The sequence below is a fragment of the Leptosomus discolor genome, chromosome 6 (assembly GCF_034619465.1).
Source record: "Leptosomus discolor isolate bLepDis1 chromosome 6, bLepDis1.hap2, whole genome shotgun sequence".
NCBI lineage: Eukaryota > Metazoa > Chordata > Aves > Leptosomiformes > Leptosomidae > Leptosomus > Leptosomus discolor.
The window spans coordinates 38,534,738-38,556,177 of NC_141396.1; the positions used below are offsets into that span (position 1 = coordinate 38,534,738).

At 41.6% G+C, this 21,440-nt stretch overlaps 1 protein-coding gene across 2 annotated transcripts in view; it reads left to right on the plus strand.

Annotated features, from left to right (window-relative positions):
• Nucleotides 1-21,440, plus strand: part of IPMK (inositol polyphosphate multikinase) — a 43,689-nt gene that overhangs the window by 14,454 nt on the left and 7,795 nt on the right. For both annotated transcript variants that reach the window (XR_015183528.1, XM_086466457.1), the window contains exons 3-4: nucleotides 8,003-8,099; nucleotides 16,393-16,565. Coding sequence is in view for 1 of the 2 variants with exons in the window: in XM_086466457.1 (XP_086322583.1) it covers nucleotides 8,003-8,099; nucleotides 16,393-16,565 (270 nt within the window). In the remaining variant the exon portion in view is untranslated. The remainder of the gene's footprint in view (nucleotides 1-8,002; nucleotides 8,100-16,392; nucleotides 16,566-21,440) is intronic.

The window sequence follows — 21,440 nt, forward strand, 5'->3', positions numbered from 1 at the left end:
CTCTTCTTTTTTGGTTTCTCCTCCTGCTCCCGTGTTCTGGCACAAGCTAGCATCGCTGCTTTCCTTTCTTGCCAGTGGTGAGCAAGGAGGTTGTTAGTAGGTCTGGGAAGCAACAGCCACTGTGCTTGTCCAGCAGACTGGTGAGTGAAATGAAGGTATGGGCTCATAGATGGTTCTGTAACTTTTGTACAGGCAAGCACGTAGGTGGGACTCCAAAGAGTTAATTATTCAAAGCAAACCAAAAAAAAAATACCTCTCGTGATTACAAACCAGCTATTTTGATGTTAGTGTATCTTCTCTAACAACTGAAAACCCCTCTACTTGTGTAGAAAACATCAGAATAGCTTTCGGGCTGTTATTTTTAGTCCTTGTGGAAGGAGATGTTGCATAGTTTCCCAGAATCGTCATCCATCAACGAAAATTCCTGTTAATAGGTGCCTTTCTTCTCTGTCCATTTTAAAAAAATAATTAAAATAATAAAATAAAAATTATTACTAGCTGCCTCTGTCTTGGCAAATGTTCTGATCACCAAGTAGAGCCTGTTGCTGCAGAGGAGCTTGTGATGTAGAAACTGAGACTATAAATCTGATGTGCTGTTTGTGGGGTAGCCCTTGAAATGATAATTTTGGACACCTGGCGCAGGTGGGAGTTGAATATTCTGGAATAAGGAACATGGTATCCTAGGAGATGGTAAAATACATAGTTGCTGGTAAAATAGAAATAATTTAGATGAATAAAAATTGTCAAAATTAAGGGGAGCACAAATAGGTGTGTTTTTAAAGGAAGATAAACATGTAATTTTTTTATTTTTCAGGGGTATTGGTGGTAGATATACTTAACTGGTGGTTTAACCAGGATGCCTTGGCCTGGCACTTAGGCAGTGAGGCAGCTCAAGGTGCTCAGCAGGCCGTGGGACCAGCTGGATGCTGACATTGCTGCAGGGGAGGGGATGAAAATGGAAGGGGATGACTGTGGTAGCCCTGGCTCAGATTGACTTTAACTACAGTGAAACTGCGTCTTTAGGGTAATGTTGCAGTAAATTCTTTGTGAGGGCTGCCTCTTGCAGTATTAAGGGAAAAAAACAACCCAAAATATGTCAAGACTTGGTTGCCCTTTCTGTCTCTTTGAAATGTAAAATGAGATTTTGCCTATTTAAGTATAACTGCTTCAGGGTTCCTCCCACCCCTTGTTCTCTCTCACTCCCTAGCTTGAATCTTCAGCTGTGATCAGATAGCTTTCCAGAAACAAAGGTTAATGCTTGTTAATGTTCTCAGAAAGTGGGACAGCCATACTGACTTATTTTCCATTTTGTCCTATTGTTCTGCCATTTCACTCTTCTTTCAGTGATAATTTAAGCTTGAACTTTGAATAGTTGGAGCTCTGAAAGAAAGTATCTTCTTGGAGCAGGAAGTTTGTATGAAGACAGTCTGGCTGCTGTCTTTGTTCAACTTGCTTTTGCATCTGTGAGGATTTGGATGTGTCAAGGTGGTGGTTTCTGACCAGGTCCATGTCTTCCTTTGAAATGCTAAGCAGTATTCATGTTGCACCACTTTGTGCATTGCAATAACAGAGCTTTCTTCTGGCACAACAGTTGTAAAGATGGATGAGAAAACTGGTTGTACCATACTTCTTCTAGGGAGGTACGAATTGGCAACGTGGCTTGACGTTTTGCCTTGAAATTTGCTGAATCTCTCTGGCTGCTGGTACCTTGAGTTTTTGCAGTGGGTAACTTGAGGACAGCTCTACTGGGTGAATGGTAAGGGTTGTCAAACTAAGGAAGAAGAGTAAGTAAGAATGGGAGAAGTAGTATTTAGTGTGTTAAAATTGAAACTTCCTTATGAGATGACCAATGGTAGTATGTCTTAACCATTTCTTTTAGGCTAGGTACTCTTTATTTTGTCCTCTAGTGGAAAGTACCTGATGTGGATTCAGCTCTAGTCTGTCATATGCACACATTGACATAACTGAGCCAAAGGGATGTTGGTTCTGGAGTAGAGACCTTGATGTGCACTTTGCTGTGTACTTTTGGACTATATTCACTTAAGTGTCTCGTAACCTATTAGGAGGCTGCTTAACAGGTGTTGATGCTGTTATTGTAAATACACCTACACTTTCCTGGGTATCTTCTTTAAGAGCTTTTTTTTTTTTTTTAAGAAAAAGATGAATTGGACTGTGGTGCCTGAGGGATCAGGCTTTGCACATCCTGAAAGAAGAATTATTTTTGATGTCAAAGAGCTTTTAAGTTCCTTGGAGGTTCCAGCTCCTATGTAGTTGAAGCTGAACTTAACGTCTGATTGTACTAGCGAATTGTGACCCTAGGATAGGCTGAAGGGCAAGAGGAAGCTCAGTTCTGTGGCAACAGATTTGTGACAAAACACGATCTCTAATTTTGCAATCTTGACCAAGAAGGCCCTGATGCCCCCTATCCTGCTCCGTGCTCAGCTGGGTGGCTTGCAGCAGTTGGAGGGGTGTGTGAGTAAAGTAAATTAAACTTGCTTTGTTGTTAGTCTTTAGTTGTCCAGGAATCTTCCGGAATGAAAGGTGAGGTGGGAGTTTGCTGCCTTGTGAAGAGGGAAACAACCCTTTTCTGCTTGTGATGGGTTAGGGTTGGGTACCTGCTTATGTCTTTCAAAATACTTTCCTGCCTTGCTTCTGTAGTAAGAGGTTATTGGAAATAAAGAGAGACTGATGGCTGTCTCTACCCAACTTACCTCTGACCATTTCAGAGTGACTTACTGCGTATGGCGTCTGCAGCTTCTCACTCTCAGCTCCACCGTGGTACTTGTTCAGCATCGCTGGTGACTGTGCCTGCCTGCTGCCTTTTGGTTTCTCCTTCTGTCTGCTGAAGTTTTGAAGCTCTGCCACATCCTCAGAAATGGATCAGGGTTTGCTTTGCCTCTTGTAAAGATGATTCCGTGCCTGGGACTGAAAATCTTGAGAGGGTCAGTCTAAATTTGACTATGTAAAACGTGTGGAAGTGGATAAAATAACACCTACTGGTTTTTTGGCATTGTTGGAGAATGGCTGGTTGATAAACATGACCAAGTATGTACCTCTCTGGGAGATTTTTGAAGCTTACTTTCACAGCCTTCATTTTTTGGAAGGTGAGATGGCTAGCTCCTTGTTATGTTTCCCTCTCCCCCCAACTCCTGGGAAAACGATATGGTTGTCACAAGTGTGCACCGTTCTTATTTGAAAATCCATTTACGTTATCAGATTGTGGGAATATGTCCTGATTTGTCTTAAGCTTTTTTTTTTTGTCTTTCTGTAGGTATCTTCAATGAGAACAATCATTACAATTTCATGTATAGCATCGCTATATATTGGATATTAAAATAAGCAATTCAGTGTAACAGTGTTCACATGTATTTAACTTTTGGAATTACTCTGGTATCAGATATTTTGAATATAAGCAGAGTGGGTTCAATTCCAGTCGTATTTGTTGAAATAAGTACTGCAGACACAAGTCGAAACATGATGGTACTACTTTGAAAAAGAAGCAAGGGCTAGTGGAGTTGGAAAGCCAAGCAGTTATGAATTGCTAAAATCACAGCTGCTGTTTCAATCTCAGTCTTTTTGGCCCTTGTATAAGGCCTGGTGTAAGTGGGTGATGTAGGCATCCAGAGGGAAATGCGGTGTGCGCTCAGGTAATTAAAGTCTGTGATACAAAGCATAAGCGCTGGGAGATGGAATTAAGGTTGCACGATCATCTATAAATCTTACATTTGCTAATTTGAGCGCATGACTTATTAACTGCTACCCACCCCTCAAGAACCCCCCCAAAAAACCACATTGGAAACTGAATTCTCTGCCTGATGTTGGCAGCTGGTTGTGGATCCTGAGACTCTGCAAGCTGTAGTGCTACTGTCTTAGGGACAACTTACAATAGCTGGCAACAAGAAAAGGTGATAGTTCAGACTGACATGCCTACTCTGGCACTTGAAGTTTTCTACTCAAATAGCTTGGAAATAAATGCAAATTTAAAATATATATTCTTTTAAATCAACTCTTTTATATACTTCAGAAGATTCTCTTTAGACTACATTTCTGTCAAAGTGATATTTTTTCATCGGGACAATTGAAGACAGGTCTGTACTGCCAGAACTAGTTTCCTGTTGAAATTTAAACATTTGTTTTACCCTTCCTCTGTCATTTATACACTTAGCTAATCTTTGGAAAACAAAAAAAACCCCCGAATGTCATGGTGCTTTAAATAAGAACAACATTCCCATTCTGTCAAGCAGCCCCTGTTTGCATTGAAAAACAGATGAATCTGTTTGGATCAGACTTACCAAAACAAACAGAGTGTACTTTGGATTAAAAACTAAGGGATGGTAAATTTGCCTCTGAATTAAAAAGTCCTGAGTAACTGGAAATTATGACTTCATGGTGTCTGTTAGACTATCTGAGCTGCCACAGGACATATCTGGGGCATATTCTTCCTATGAGTTAGTTGCTGTAATTCGTAGTGGTCATGTTGTGAGCTTTCCAAATGTCAGCATCCTGTTTACTTGCTTTTAAGCCCAACAGTTATTAATTTTGTGTTTCCAGTTTGTGCTGCTGGAAGAACGTTGCCTGTGATACATAGAATGGATACCTCCCCTGGCTGAGCTGACCCTGAATTGTTTTGCAGCTCTTGATTTGTTGGATGAAGATGTTATGTACAGTTACCAGTAAAGCAGAAATAACTTCTATTTGTCAGTGCACCCTGGAGAAATGGACCTGTTGTTACATTTAAAGGCGCAGCTGCTTGAACTGAAATTGGAATATTGCTGATATAAGTAAAAATATAATGGTTTATTTCTAAAGGTTGTTCTGGGTTAAGTGATAACCTGTCTCTTCCATGAGTTTTCCAACAATATCTGTAGTGCTACCTTGTGGAGCATGAGGTGCACGGTTTATTTCCTGTGTAATTTTAGGGATGGTATTGTCATGTATATGTTTATATTTGGCGTTCTGAATGGTGTTTAAATGTGTTACTTGCTCCCAGGTTGTATGAAATGGAAGAAATGCACATGGAATGGGTGACATTCACAAGGCCTCTCTCTAATGAGCAGAAGTGGTTCTCTCCTGCATAGGAATGAGCATAATTCCTAAAATGTCTGGTTTTCTTGCTTTGCCCATACCAAATGACTTCCTCTGATCTTTATTAACTGAGTGCTTATTCTTGTTTGACATGCAAATACATTATAGGCTGAGATTTGAGGTCTGTATTAAGGTCAAATAAGTGTTTTGTGTATGTTAGGTTAAACTTATGAGGGGAGTTTATTACTGTTTCTGGGAGCAAGATAACTTCTTGAGGGACAGAAATAATGTACTTAGTTCTGTTATGCCGAAGTAACAATACTGAACAATGCATTACTGTTAGTTTGTCTCCATTTAGAATGTCTTATAGCAGTGTGTTAAAGGATAGCCTACTTGGAAGATATCGCTCCTGGAGCTCTCTTCCCCATTTGGCTGTGACTTCGGGCTATTACACCCCATTATAAATTACCCAAGTATCTTTATTGTATCCTACTGTTTGAAATAGACAGTTTATTGTATCCTACTGTTTGAAATAGACAGTTTAGCATAGTTTGCTAAGTTTAATCACCTAATGTTGGTGATTAAAAAGTCAGTCAAAGCAAGAGTACTGTGTCTCTTTGTAAAATGGAAGTGGTCTCTTGACATGGCACTTGCTTAATTCACTTAAATTCACCTGGGAGAAGGGTATTTGTGCTGGGTGCAGTGCAATTCCCTGCCTTTGCTATGAGGTGCTATGATAGTAAACTACTACAGTAAACAAAAATTGGGTTTGTACTACTTGTCTGAAAATACTCACAGCATGAAGTAATTCCGCCAGTCAGTGCTTGGAATCCTGGCCCAGAAACAACTGTCTGTACGGTGGGGAACAGTGAACTCTCTTATAAAAGATAGCAGTGGATGGGTCTGTGCCTCAGCATCTGCATGGTGCTAATCTTTCTCTCTGTCCTCGCTCCCACCCTTAATTATTTTTTTCCTTCCTTAAGCTAGTAAGATCAAGCTACATTGCAGTCTTCTGGGGAAAGCACTGTCTTCTGGCAACGTCTGAAGCTTAGCAAAGAAATGTTGCATAAATAAACAGCAGCCACTGTCCCCCTTGATCCCAGGGACAAGCAAGACTTTTTTGTCTTGAAGCACAGGAGTATCAGCATAGCAGCTTGTGTTAACATGGAGGAAAACCAGGCCTAGATATACAATTACCTGTAGTCCTTGGAGGTGATGCTAGCTTGTCAAACGAGGACATGTGAAGAGAGATCAGTGCCCTGTCTTGTGACACTGTGACTTCTAAGATACACACCCAGCAACTTTTGTACGCTTAAGATAGCAACAGTGGTGGTAGAGGGTGCGGCAGTAGGCGTACATCAGTGTTTTGCATCATGCTGTGCACATATTTGTGTGGTTTGGGCTTTGAGGGTTCAGCCTCCTCAGGATCTTTAAAATGGGACTTAACTGTGAGCTAGTTAAAAGAATGGGTCAAATTAAATACTCTAGTGTAAAGTCAGAGTGGATTTGGTTGTTCTCACCACCTCAGTCACTGCCCAGTAACAGTGCTGGCATAAAGGTGTCAGGATGATGGCTGGTACAAGCCCAGAGCCCCATATTAGATGCGCATAAAGGGCTGCGGAACAACGCCGTGTGTTTGAAGCACACTTGGTGGTTTGAGTTTGCCCTGTTTGAGGTTTCTGCAATGAAATCTAAATTTAGCACAAACCGGCATTGACTAATTTTAACATTCTGCTGCTGTGTGAGGCTCTGGCTAGAGTTACGTGGCATCAGTGATCATAGCTGAGGCTTGCCTTGATGCTCTAAAATAGTAGCTGGACTTCAGGTCTGGGGTTTTTTCCTCCCTAGATGCGTTAGTATTAGAATGCTAAAGGCGTGTATTTTGCAATTCCTACCCTTTGTAGTTTCCACCACAAGATACTGTCCCACCGTGGTTAAATGTGGATCTTGAAGCAATAAGATGAGCCAAATCTGCAGAGCTCTGTTAGCTCCTTAATTTTTTACATTGCTTCTGACTTTGCAGCGGGCTCTGACTGCGCTCCTGGGCGTTGCGTACTGAAGCGAAAGCAGGACTATTAGCTTGCCCTGGTCGCTCGTGTGCAGCGCCTGTGGGTATTGCTGTGCAGCTGCTGCAGGGCTGAGGGACAGGACACAAGCCTGGTAGCATCAGAACTAGGATAATTGCAAGGGGATTAGGATGAGATGGTTACTAAATGCGGTCATAATCATTGTAACCTGTAATTGTGTGGATATAGATCTTTTAGTCTGCAAAGCACGTTGAACTGTGCTGTAGGCTGTCCCCTGTGTCTGTAACCAGATGGGTAGGGAGGAACGTGGTCAATGAAACAGTTTTGAAACCCTCTTACAACAAGACTGCAAACTGGTGACAGTTCCATAGCAGATAGTCTCCAAGGCTTTGTTTTAACTCTGCAAAGAATTACTCCTTCAGGAATATAGGCCAGCTGCTATTCCCAGACTGTTCTTGTTTTTCTTACAGAAGTTGAAAAAACAACATTGAAAGCGTTAAAACAAATGAAAAGAAATATATTTGAATTGTGCAGTGTCTGTGATGCAGTTACAGGATGAGTTGTTTTGGAGGAAATGAGGAAATACTATTCAGTCTGAGCTTGTATACTTTAACTGATATAACTTAATAAAAAGCTTCAGTTGGATACGGGATGGGAGAACACCCTTTTCACTAAATAGGCTTCGATATTAACAATTATAATTTAGATTTTATTCAAGTTAAGCTGTAAATTGTGCTTGGTTAGAGGTGGTGCATATTTCCTGCTTTAAAATTTGAAGGAAAGGACTGTGATAATTATCAGCTTCATCTTGTATGTCTTTTAAATGTGAAGTAGAAAGCTTGAACATATGAAAACAAAGACTGTAAGAAACCATAATTATGGGACAACTGGAAGTATAAAATGAATGTTTTAAACTGATGATCTCTCCACCCCTCCCTAATTTATTTCAGGTTTATGACTCTGACTGTTGCGACAGCATTCTTCTGGAGCTGCGGGAATATCTGCCAAAATACTTCGGTGTCTGGTCACCACCTACTGCACCAAATGGTACTGTTCTAATTTTATCTGTTAATCCAAACCTTCTGGAAAAATCTTCTGGAGACTGATTTTTGGCAGTTGTGAGCTCTGTAGGGTTTTTTTGGTTTTGTTTTGTAATCCACTGAAGTTCCTTCTAACACCTGGTTCCAGTTTGCAGTCCTTTGGCTGGATTAGGTCTTTGGGGTCTTCCTCCCAGGGGAGATGGGGCATGGCTGTTTGTAGGGCAAACATTTCCTGAGCAGCTGGACCAGATGCGTATTACTGCCCCGGAGCTGCTGCTCTGATCTGGGTCATGTCTGGTTGCATGTTTATGTCTGGTCAGGCCATCAGAGCAAGAGACAGGCACTGCATGGGTATGTAAGGAAGAAAAAAATGGATAGGCTGGGGCCTAAGGGGAGGTGTTCCAGCTGGAATCTGCTGCTCCATCTCCAGAGGGTGGATCCCATCGCCATGCCATATTGTACAAAGCAGTTATTTCAGCAGGTACCTTGCTGGGGAGCTCTGCTTGTCATCCTCTATTACTGGTTTGTCATGTGCCAAAGGACGAACTGGCAGGGAAGACGACCGGCCTGGCTGAACAGAGAGCTTTGACTGGAACTTGAGGGGGGGGAGGGGGGCGGGGAAAGGAGAGTTTATAACCTTTGGAGGAAGGGGCGGGCCACTCAGGAGGACTACAAGGATGCTGTGACGTTATACAGGGAGAAAATCTGAAGGCCTAAGCCCAACCAGAACTTAATCTGGCTGCTGCTGTAAAAGACAATATAAAATGTTTCTATACAAACATGAGCCACAAAAGGAGGGCTAAGGAGAACCTCCATCCTTTATTGGGTGTGGGGGAAACACAGCGACAAAGGAGGAGGAAAAGAATGAGGTACTTAATGCCACCTTTGCCTCAGTCTTCAGTAGTAAGATCAGTTGTTCTCTGAGTACCCAGCCCCCGGAGCTGGAAGACAGGGAGAGGAGCAGAATGGAGCTCCCATAATCCAAAGGGAAATAGTCATCGACCCGCTACACCACTTAGACACACACAAGCCTATGGGGCTGGATGGATCCACCTGAGGGTACTGAGGGAGCTGGCGGAGGTGCTCACCAAGCCACTTCCCATCATTTACCAGCAGTCCTGGCTAACCGGGGAGGTCCCAGTTGACTGGAGTTAGCAAATGTGATGGCGTCTACAAGTAGGGCCTGAAGGAGGATCTGGGGAGCTACAGGCCTGTCAGCCTGACCTTGGTGCCAGGGAAGTTGATGGAGCAGATCATCCCGAGTGCCATCACACAGCATATACAGGACAACCAGGTGATCAGGCCCTGTCAGCATGGGTTTATGAAAGGCAGGTCCTGCTTGACTAACCTGATCTCCTTCTCTGACAAGGTGGCCCACTTAGTGGGTGAGAGAAAGGCTGTGGATGTCGTCTACCTAGACTTTAGTAGAGCCTTTGAGACCATTTCCCACAGCATTCGTCTGGAGAAACTGGCTGCTCATGGCTTGGAGGGATGTACTCTTCACTGGGTAAAAAACCAGCTGGATGGCCGGGCCCAAGGAGTGGTGGTGAATGGAGTTCAGTCCAGCTGGCAGCCGGTCACAAGTGATGTTCCCCAGGGCTCGGTATTGGGGTCAGCTCTGTTTAATGTCTTTATCAGTGATCTGGACGAGGGGATCGAGTGCTTCCTCAGTAAGGCTGCAGGCAACACCAAGTTAGGTGGGAGTGTTGATCTGCTGGAGGGCAGGAAGGCTCTGCAGAGGGACCTGGACAGGCTGGATTGATGGGCCGAGGCCAGTTGTGTGAGGTTCAACAAGGCCAAGGGCCGGGTCCTGCACTTGGGTCACAACAACCCCACGCAGCGCTACAGGCTTGGGGATGAGTGGCTGGAAAGCTGCCCTGCAGAAAAGGACCTGGGGGTGCTGGTCGACAGTCGGCTGAACATGAGCCAGCAGTGTGCCCAGGTGGCCAAGAAGGCCAACAGCATCCTGGCCTGTATCAGCAATAGTGTGGGCAGCAGGAGTAGGGAGGTGATCGTGCCCCTGTACTCAGCACTGATGAGGCTGCACCTCGAATGCTGTGTGCAGTTTTGGGCCCCTCACTACAAGAAGGACATTGAGGTTACTGGTTTGAATGGAACAAAGCTCTGTTATCTTAACTTCGTGTTTGTATAACATGTTAGGAGTCAGGAAGAAAAAGATATTTTGGGAGGAGAATTGGAAGATTGTCTCTTCAAAAGAAAATGGATACTATTGATGTATTTAAAACAGAAACCAGTTTTTCTTCTTCTTGTTCACACTGGGGAAGGGGAGCTTCTGGAAGGTACAGAAACAAAAGGCTGCCTGTGAGTCTATTTAAATACACAGGCACCAAAACTAGATACTGTGCTCCTTTAATAAAACTGTTTTCTTTTGCTTATGCTGTCACTTGATAGACTTATTTTCCAAAGAGAGTAGTAAGACAATGTCCAAAGCCACTGTCTAAACTCTGTGAAAAGAAATGCAAGGAGGATTGTGGTAGTGCCCAGCACTTTCTTGCTCAGATTTGCCTTCAAGCTTTCATATTTGGCACTCAAATATGAAAATACTCAAATAGCTCTACTGGAGCAATCTTTTTATTTCCCTCATAATTTTGTGTGTGTCATGGAGCTCCCTTAATGTCCCCTCCAAATTGCAAGTCAGTGTTTTCTATTCACAGTAGGATCTTAAGATGTAAAAACATGTAGTCTAGCCAAGATACAGTACTTCAACTCATCCCTAGCTTACTTTGGGGATTCATTAGCACTGTGCACCATGGGGCTGAATTTTGGCAGGTCTCCACCAGTAGTCCAGACATGGCCAGTAGGAATAACTGTTTAAAAGAAGGGTAACTTTTGGTTTTGTTTGTTTTGCTTCTTGAAAAGACTGTGCTATCAGGAGCCTTCTTCATAGAAAGCTATGGCAGGGGTTCAACTCCATTGCCAACTCTTACCTGTAGTATTAATGAGTTTTCTGTGGTCTTGAGAGAAATCAAATATGGAGCTTAACAGAACACATGTGTGTTGGATACATCCAAAGCGGAGGAGGTAGCCGTTCACGTTGGAAGTCATCTGCTGTTTAGCAAGTATTTGCAAATGCAGTTTTGCCAATGCCAGATGTGAAGGAAAACCTCTATGATGCATTTGTGTGTGTGCATTGGTGCTTGGCACCAGAGGTGCAAAGAGTTGGCAGTGTTGCATTTAAAGTGATAAAAAGTAGGAAAAAAGGTTAGAAAAATAGGAAGAGGGGAAGTAACCACACAGGGGAGGGACATGGAGAGGCTGTTTTGGGGAAATCGGGGATGGGTTTGTTACCTGTCCCCCCAAATTAGCTGTGGATTAAGCTCTGGTTCAAAGGATTGAACAATACGCTTAGCTGCTGTGGTGTGTCTCAGGGATGTTAGATGATGGAATCTAGCTACTAGGAAAGTATCTAGTTCTTAAATGTAGATTGAGGCTGTATTTGTAGGTTTTTGCAGTCTTGACATTGGAAGCCCAACCTTTCCTTTGGCAGTCACTGCTCTACAGACTCTGGGGACACAGCTCCATACAACCTTTTGAGTAGTGAACCCAGTAATTCCTTATTGTTGCTAAATTGGGCACAGGTGACTTCAAAACAAGTAAAAATTAAATTAAACGATCTATCAGTTACCAGACTCCGCTTGCTGCATGTTTTGAACTATGTATATTTTTTAAGATTGTTTATGTGGAGGAACAATGGCTTGCCTGGTTTGCCAGGGCAGAGGGATGATGGCCATCAGTGTCCTTCTTTCATAGAAAGTTCTTTTATGAGCAAAGGAAGAAGGAGGGCTGGTTGGTGAATGGGGTCCTGTACGTGTAGCATCATGGCTGTTATCCTGGGCAGAGAGTGGAGAGTTTGAGTAGGTTCATACAGATATGAAGAGAATCATAGGCTTGTGGTAGGGAAAAAAAAACCTAGAGTAACTTAATTTTGGGCCACTCTGAACTTGATCTGTGACCACCTCTGAGTTTCCATGTGACGGGTAAGCAGGAACTGTGGTGTGTAAGGTGGAGAACACGAGTTTGTTTTCTCAGAGAAAGGGAGAAGCATCAGTCCTCTATGCGGAAAATGTGGATGAGTGGGTGAAATTTGGGCTACAAGGGGTGAAAAGTATTAAGTGTAAATGAGAATATAGGAAGCATGACAGAAAAGATGACTGATATTCACAGTATCAATAAAATTTGCAAAATAACTGTCCTTTTATACTGAAATTGGATACCTGCTACACAGGAGATGGAGTTAAGATGGTGATGCTCCAGCTTCCGAAATTTGGAGTGAGACAATTTGATTTGAGCTTTGGGTTCCCTAGCATTGTGGACATTTGGAGTTTATTAATAAGTGGAAAAGTTGTTATAAAGATGTAGGAGCTGTGTTCAGTTTTTTATATCTCCTGCTGAGAGTTCTGGTTTTTGCTGCCTACTTGTCCCTGCATATTTTTTTTGAAGTAACTTCACTGCTGCTCATTTCGTACTGTGCTCTAATTTTTGTTGCCTAAACTGAGAACAGGGTAGATAAATACAAACCAGCTTCAAATCTTCTTTTCTTCCCTTGTTGCTGGGAGCAACTGAGGCTTTTCCCTGCTTATTCGTATGTTTTGAGAGATGTCTTGTAAGTTATGAGAACAAATCAGACGCCTCAAGTTACTTTGTCACTTCTAATTCCAGTAGGACTGAATGCATCAGCGCATACATGCTGAAGGCTGCAGTGGTTCATGCCATGCATACTTGCCGAATTTTGGTGGTCTTTCGGTTTGTCTGCTTTGGGACTGTAATAAACTATGTAAATAATATGTCAAGCCACATCTTCCTGCCTCCTTCCCTGCCACTGAAAAATAGAAAAAGGGAGGGCAAGCCTCTGAGGAATCATTTGTTTAAATCCTTGAAATATATAGTCAGGATTATCTATGAAAGCTAAGATATAAATACCCTTATGAATTCTTTCCTTTGCAGGAGATTTTAATTTAACCTGGTTTTAGATGGCGAGTGCATGATTTTCAGAAACACATTGGGTTAGCACTATGTAATAATTTTGAAAATGTGAACTGCTTGAAAAATCTTCAGTTTTGTTTAACAAAAGGAGAGTGCTCTGGTTACCGAGGCTCAGCTGCAGGCTTGTTGATAACCTTGAGGAGGACACTTGAGGTCGGACCCTCAAAGACTGTTAGAGCACCTGACTTGAAAAGGTAGAGCAGTGATACCTACTGACGGCTAAGTCGGAAGCTTACTTTGCTTTCATCTTAACGCGCCGAGATACCGTAGGGGTAACTGTTGAAAGTTATGATGTGGTCTGATGCTGTGGTTTTGGGTCTGTTTCAGTAGGCCATAGGTCTTGAACACGATGCAAATGACAACTGAATGGTGCCAGGAAAAACAGAGCGTAAACACTTGATGCATTTTTCTGAAGCTGAAATGAGAATAAAATAACAATGCTTTATCTGTGGTGGCATTGCTGTCCCCGCAAGGGCAAAAAGCTTTTTTGGGGGTGGGGTGTGTGTGCATTGAACAGATGTAACATGGTCTTAATTCTGAGTTAGCTAACGATGGAAACTTAAATAATAATTCCAAAAAGTGTGAGGGAGATGAGTAATTTCTGGATAATTTACAGGCTTTGCCAAGTAATTAGTATTTCCCAGGGTTAGTGTTAGCGCTTAAGTTATTTTAATGCTTATTTTTTAAAAATAGTAATTGTTACATTTTTAGGAGGTCAGTAAAGGAGATATTCTAGCTTAACAGATCTGAAATGGATAGGGAACTAAAAAGTGACAGATATTTAGAACTTTTAAATGTTTTGGAGGTACTGAATGTTGGTGCTGTATGCTTAAAAACAAGGATTTCGACCAGTGGAGCAGAGGACAGTGGATAACCATGGGTGCTCCATGCCTTTGATGGAAAGAGCACGACTGTCTTGCCTGCATGTTGTCTGAAGGGCAGTATGCTAGGTTTTGGGAGACTTAAGTTCTGCTTTTTAAGCTAGTTGTTTTTATGGGTTCACTGGTTTTTGCATTATGGAACTAGGTGTTTTACACTACTTTGTATACAGTTATATTTTAGGGTTGATAAAAACATTGCATCTGAAAAATTTGTATAAGTTGCGGTAGCTTGCAATTCGTATAATTTTGTGTTTCTGACAGTTTGAGGCTGGAGGTGCTCACAACATAATCCAAAGCATTTTGGAGTTGGTAATGAAGGACTGTAACCATTTTCCAAGATGATTTTGTATTCATTTTCTTTCCACAACTCTCATGGCATACCTCTGGCTCAGTGCTTTTGAGAGCAAAGTACTGAAAACCCTGAATTGCATTTAGTTGTTTTCTGGATAGTTTTAGGGTGACACAAATCTATTGATTACAGGGATTTCTGTAATACGCAAAAAGGGTAGATGTGAAGGATGACCTTAGTTTTCTACAATTGTTGTTTTAATAACAGATAACTAAGAGGTTATATGGACTCCCCTGGATTCAGTAGTGGTTCCCCAAAGCCCTGCAAAAGCTGTGCTAGTATCTGACTGAATTAGAGCTGGGTATACAAACCTTGAATGGCAAAAGTGGCACCTGTGGTTCAGGTGATACAAGAGATGCTTCCTGGTAGGGAGAGTATTTGTCCTGCTTCTCCTTAGGGAATATCTAGCGAGCAAATACTGAGTATGTTTGCTGCCTGTGGCTTCACAAAGTTGAAGATGAGTTATTTAGCTTGGATATCCCTGCAGCTGTAGTTAACACGCCTGATTTATGGGTGAGCTAGTGTATAACGAAACTCTTTTTGCTGTAGCTAGGTTGATTGTGTAGCCCGAAGGACACTGAAAAATACTGTAAACTGATACAGTGACTTAGTAGAGGACTGGATTTTTAAAAATCTTCTATTGGTTTGACATGCTTTCTTGAGAATGACTTTACATTAACAATATGCTTAGTCCCGTTTATCCATAAAGCAGGCATCTAAGGATTAAATCAAACCTATTTCAGATTGATACATACGTACTTTGGGTGACTGGGACATTTGATCATGATGGTGAAAAAACCCAAGCTCTGAGTAGGACTTACTGAAGTAATAACAGTCCCTTTCACTTCTTATCCTTAAGACAGTGTTTCTACTGAAGTGGAAATAGAACGTTGCTTGTTCCCTTGATCTTGACTCTAGCTGGTTTTGTTAACTGTTTGTACAGCTGTCGAAACAAGGCACTTTGTCCCTCTTCTCTCTTGAAACTTGAACTGTTTTTGCTTTCTTTGGCAATCCCATTTTAGATTATGCTGCAGGAATGGGGAATAATACAATATTTTTGTGTATTCAGATTGCATTAAAGCCAAAGAAATACACTCATGGAGTAGCCTGTACCTGAAAGAGAAATAAATTTTAACGTGAGGTTTGTGACTGATAACAGGTGGGTTTGCAGAAGCTGATGTGAAGAATGAGAGATGTGTTAATGTTGTATGTTGTCTTGGTGCATATCATGCCCTGGCAAGGGCTGGAGATCTGCGCAAGCTTCCTCCAAGCAGAGCTGTCTGTGAGTCAAGTAGTTACTGAAGTTTGTTTGCTGCTTGTATTCTGACAATCGGTGCCGTAGAGCGTGTTGGGGATAATCTCTTATCTGCACTGGAGAAGAGCGTAAACCAGTTTGATCAGGTTTTAGATACTCCTTTAAATGTTCAGGCGCTCCAAGGGCTTGGGGGTTTTTGGTCCACCCACCCTGCCAAAGGGACTTTTAGGAGTGGATGAAAGGCAGCCTAGGGTTTGAGGAGTGTTTTCCCCAAAAGGTGTGCCATGAGAAATGAGTACAGATGGGAGTGGGATAAAAAGAAAAATGAGATGCCCCTGTAGGGTAGGGCTCCGAAATGTTAATTTCATTTTTTAATATGACACACACAAAAATTGCTGTTTTAATTCTAGCCCTTTCACACAGAGAAAGAAAACACCATCTCCACTGCAAAACAAGCCATGTAGTAACCTGCATTTGTATGTGCTTATTAATGCTATTTGGAGTATGTTAATGGCTTAATAAAAGCTACTGATTAATTTCATTTGGGCAATAATTTGAATTTGAGTGCTAGGTTAGCACACTTTAATTGTATGCAATTTTCTAAACAATATGGCATTTAGAATTTAATACCAACAGAATTTGTGGGTGTCAATGACCATGATTTAGTCTGTGTTCAGAGACAAATTTGACTCAAAGAACTCATGTGATGTTAAGCCTTAAACTATTCTCCTTTCTCCACAGAAACTCAGCAGAAACTATATAATTATTTTGCCTTGACCCACTGTTTATGAAAGTTTTGTCTTTTTAACAGATATGTATCTAAAACTGGAAGATGTGACCCGTAAGTTTAATAAGCCTTGCATAATGGATGTAAAAATAGGTCAGAAAAGTTATGATCCGTATGCTTCAGCTGAGAAGATACAGCAGCAGGTCAGCAAGTACCCGCTGATGGAAGAGATTGGCTTTTTGGTACTTGGCATGAGGGTAAGACCTTGTTTTGTTTTCAAATTCAGCTTGTGCTCGGGCCTGTTGTCCCATGCCAGATACAGCAGCTAGTTTTTCTAGCAAATGATAGTTCACTCAAGTTTTACGTAAATAAAGCATTACCTGAATATGCTGGTAGAACTGGTGTCAACTGCTATGTGAAATACATTCCAAAACACTGCTTTTGTTCACAACAAGTGTTTAACTTGGCATGTCCCTTCTGGGAACATATTTGCAACCTGAGTTCTGTATATGTATGCAAGAAAGGGGTTGGGACAGACCATAGTTGTTTAAAACTGAATGTAGTTGCAATTAATTCTTCTTGCATAGCAGGTATTTCCAATTATTAAAGTATTTTTATTTGACTCTTAGGCTTGTATCAGAGATTTACACACTGAACCAGTCTTTGTAATAATTTAATAACAAGCTGTATCCTCTCCAAATTTTTCATCTTGATTTTTTTTTTAATAAATATAATTTTTAATAATTTTTCTATTTAGGGAAGAGTAAGTTAGCTGTCAGAGGTCATGCAGGTAGCTGTAAGTAGCTGCTTACGTTCTGCATTTAAAAAAGCTTTCCACCAGAAGAAAACATCTTTGATGCTTATGCGCTTGAACGACTGTCCGTGAAGGTTAGTTGAGGTGGGTAACGCCCTGCAGACGTCTGTACTGACTATTACATTTCCTTATCTTAGGTGAGGAGAAAGATGAAGATGCAGTATTTGTATGTTGGCTACTCTAAAACTTCAGCGTAAAGAAAAGCTCTATGGAACATTTATGGATCAGTAACATAAACATGTTGATGCCAGTAACGAATTGCTGATGCAATGCATCGGAAGTACTTTTTCCTGCTATGACTGGTGCAGGAGTAATTTTCTTTTTGATGTGAGATTTTTTTTTTCCCATTCTCGCATACACAAAGCCAGGGCTTCTCCAGCTCTGCATCAACAAGCATAAATGCCTGAAGACTGATAAGCTTCCCCTTTGCTGTGAAATAGCAACAGCACACATTGCACCATTGTCTGAAATTGTTCTATCTCGGTAATATTTTGTACTTAATTGCCTAGGCTCTCAGCCTGAACTCTGTCTTGAGATAAGCTTTTACGGCTATAAATTATAGTGGCCATGAGTAGTAATTATTTAAGACTATGAGAAAAGATTGTGGGAGTCGAGGTGAAAAACAACAGTTTAGGTAGAGAAGGAAGGCTGGAGATTATAGCTTTGGATTTGGCTTATGTCATTACATAACCTTTCTTATCTCATGAGTAAAACAAGGAACTCACATCCTTTGTTTCATGACGGTGCAAGAGGAATCAATGCTTGCTTCCATGGTGTTTTTCCTTGTGACTACTGTTTCTAACATTGTCATTTATTGATATCTTTATCCTGTTGCGGAAATTCTTCCGATTCCTTAATTCAAACTGCATGTACAATGATGGCTCCCCAGAGCATTGCGGTTTCCCATCTGGTGTTTGACTAGATGAGATTTGGTTTGTGCCTTTGGTACCAAATTGCATGTTGGAAGTTATTTTCCAAGAAGGGTTGAGAAGGTTCTCCCTCCCCTCACACAACACTTAGCAAAATCTCAACTCACAGGGCATTTTCTCTGCTCAGCTTGCTGCCTCTTGAGTATGAGGCGGTCTCTGCCTTGCTTCTTGCTTCATTTTTTGCAAGATGCCGGCCATAATGTAAAACACTTTCCTGTATGGGGGTGTACTGCCTGTAACAGCTAATGTTGCTAGTGTTTGCTGGACAAAACATGGTATAACATGATTCAGAAAGTAGAGGGGTTTGGTTTTGATCCCTCAGTTGAGTGTTGTTTTTAACATGGAGGTGGGCTTGTTTATTAAGTTTCTATTTTAGAAGAGTGAGAAAGAGGGCCAGGAAAAATAGAAAATGTAGTTGTCTGGTTTGTAAAGCACACATCATATAAGCTGTCATGAAGAGATACAAGCACAAATGTGATATAGGTGGGGTTTCTTATCCTAACATTTATTTATAGCGGGTGTTTTACCCCAAAAGCCATTGATACAGCTTTTTTTAATGCACTGGTAAATAAGCAGTCATCTGTTATATGTAAAATGTGTATGGTTTGTCCTTGAAAGAAGCCAGTCTCCCATCTGGCAAGATAGACTGATTTATGTACCTGGTTCTGGCATTTGGCATATGCTAAACTATATTCATCTTAATGCACGGAATAGATAGACTGAATGCATTTAGAAAATACAGTAATTTCAATAACACTGGTTACAAACCAAATTTCGTGTTTAGTGGAGAGGTTTCTTTAACAGCTGAGGACGTACATTCGTTATGAAAGTAGCGAGAGTTGAAATGCAAGTAGGAAAACAAAGGTGCGGTTCCAATAGCAAAATATAAGATGCAATATGCTGTCAGCAGCAGACATCTAAATATATAAGAAATATCTTCACAGCATGTGCTGTTGAATACAAGCAGAGGGTTGTGATGTCATTTTGGATTCGCAGTCCATTCAGAATCCACAATTCCCCCTTTCTGTAGGTTTTCTTTTTTATCCAGAACGTCTTGGTTGCAATATCAAGTAGTCCGTAGTATTTCTGGAACGCATTTTTAAAGCACAAGCTGGTCATTATGTAACTTTACCAGTATAATCCATCGTTTACTTTCGTGGTTTCTACCTGTGAACTATTGCATGCAGTAATGCAGATACCTCATCACAGCTGTTTTAAAAGTGAATTTCCTAATCTACAGCACATGTTCCTGCATAATATTTTAAAACTGACTGTAGCTGCATCTGTTTTATGAGTTCTCCATGAACCCTTCCTAGTATTGTGGTAATTTTCATCAGCTCTGATATGTTAGTAACTAGATTTAGGAAGGGAGGAATAATAAAGCTTTTAAATCCTGCATCTAGTGTTCGTATTCTTCCACAGTAAAAAATTGCTAGAACTGGGGTTTTTTTATATTTAGAAGTCTAATTCAAGCTTTGATGTTTAAGAAAACCGGAAGACAAAACAAAAACTAACACACCCGACACTAAAACAAAAACCACAGCAAACCAAACCAACTGACTAAAAGCACTGAAAAAAAGCCCCTCCAAACCAGCAACCCACCCGAAGTCTGGACATAGATATCTGCAGTGGTTGAAATGAGCAGTAAACCAAGTCTCTGGCTGGCTCCTCTGTGCTGCCTTTGTTACCTCTGTGCACCACCGCCTCCTCTGCTTTTCTCTCCTTCCGCTGTCACTCCCTGGCTCTTGCAGTTGAGTTCGGCTCATCGGTTGCGCAGTCTGCCGGTGCTGAATCTGTGCTGTGGTATTGAGGGCTGTGGTTCCTCGGAGTTCAGGATCTGCTAGTGGGTTGAAGGGTATGTGGCAGAAGTACTTAATTTGTAGAGTTCAGGAGATTCATCTGGGACCCTCTTGGGCAAGTTCTAGCAGATGGGCACCCTGGCGTGTTTTTCCAGCCATTTTTCCTTACACAAAAGACTCGTCATGTATATGACAGCTGGTCCACTTATGTCCTTATGGCTGATAAGATTTCCTGTATGTTAGGGAAAAGCTGATGATAATGAGATGAGATGGCCTCTTCCCCTTGCCCCCCCATTATGTAAAAAGGAGGCATAAAAGTAAGTTATTCTAATGAGGTGCTCCATGGAAGTTCTGGGAGTCAAAAATGATGTATTAAGCTGTTTGTAAAATGGTTCATGATTTAACAGCAGTGTCGTTGTTTCTTTTATTTGGAAGATTATTAGTCTGCTTGTTCACTGAATTAGTTTCAACATAATTTCATTCGACAGCTTACATAACGGCCTTACTAAAACTTGATACTGGTTGTCAGAGCATTTGGTGATATACTTCATATAAAGCATGCTGTCAAATACCAGAAGAACAAAGAGCAGAAGAGATAGAATAATATGTAAATATAGTCTTAGAAATGGGGGAGCAGGGATGCATCCTTCCTGTGCTGAATCAAGCCAGGAGCAAGCAGGGATGTGTGTACTTTTGGCACTTATGGTCTAGCATCAACAACAAAAGTTTGGGGGTTTTTAAAATAAGAGAAGGGGGGGTGTGTTTAGATTAAATGGATTTAGATAACCAGGCATGTTCTCAGCAGCAGTAATGGTATTAACAGCATTACTACAAAGCAGTAGTATCAAATAATAGAATGTATTTGAAAAAAATTCTCCCTTTGTTATTTTCTTCCTTCAAATCCTTGTTTTACTTACTTTTGGAAAAAGAAAAAATAAGGCTTATTAAAACTCAGTATTTAAGTCTTCCACTGTGGCAGGATCAGTCCCGGAGATCTCACAGGACTGCAGAGAAAACCAGGTTCTTCAGATGGGAAGGAAACCTGTGTATTTATGTAGGAACAATCGTGAGGTCCGGGCTAAAGGTACCCAGTTGGGGGTGTGGGTCTTGGCCTGGCGCTGGCATTGCCCCTGCGAGGGTGGTGGGCTCATGCTGGCGTTGGATGTTCTCTGGGTAGCTGGGGTGCTGCCTGCTTGCCTTCAGCTTGGCTCAAGTTTTGGCAGCAGGCTGGGTACTGACCTTCAGATGCCGATTACGGGCGCAGAGGTGTCTTGCTGTAAAGAGAAAGCTCCATGTAATATTTAAACGCTTGCTGTTAACCTGTGTGAGTGTAAGATAGGGGTGACTGTTAAGTATATTTACGGAAAAAATAGGAGAGGTGGGCAGCTCAGCCCTTTGAAGTCTGGGTGTCTTGGCATCAGAGCGTGGTCTCTGATCAAATTGTCCTTGCTTAGAAGAGCAGGTCCCAGGCTGGTGCGTGGGAATGTCAGTGGCGCATGAGTCCGTATCGTGCAGGCAATCAAGTTGGCCTTCCCTCTGCAGGTACCCCACTGTAGTACCCTACGAGCCTGCTCAGTGTATTTTTTTTCC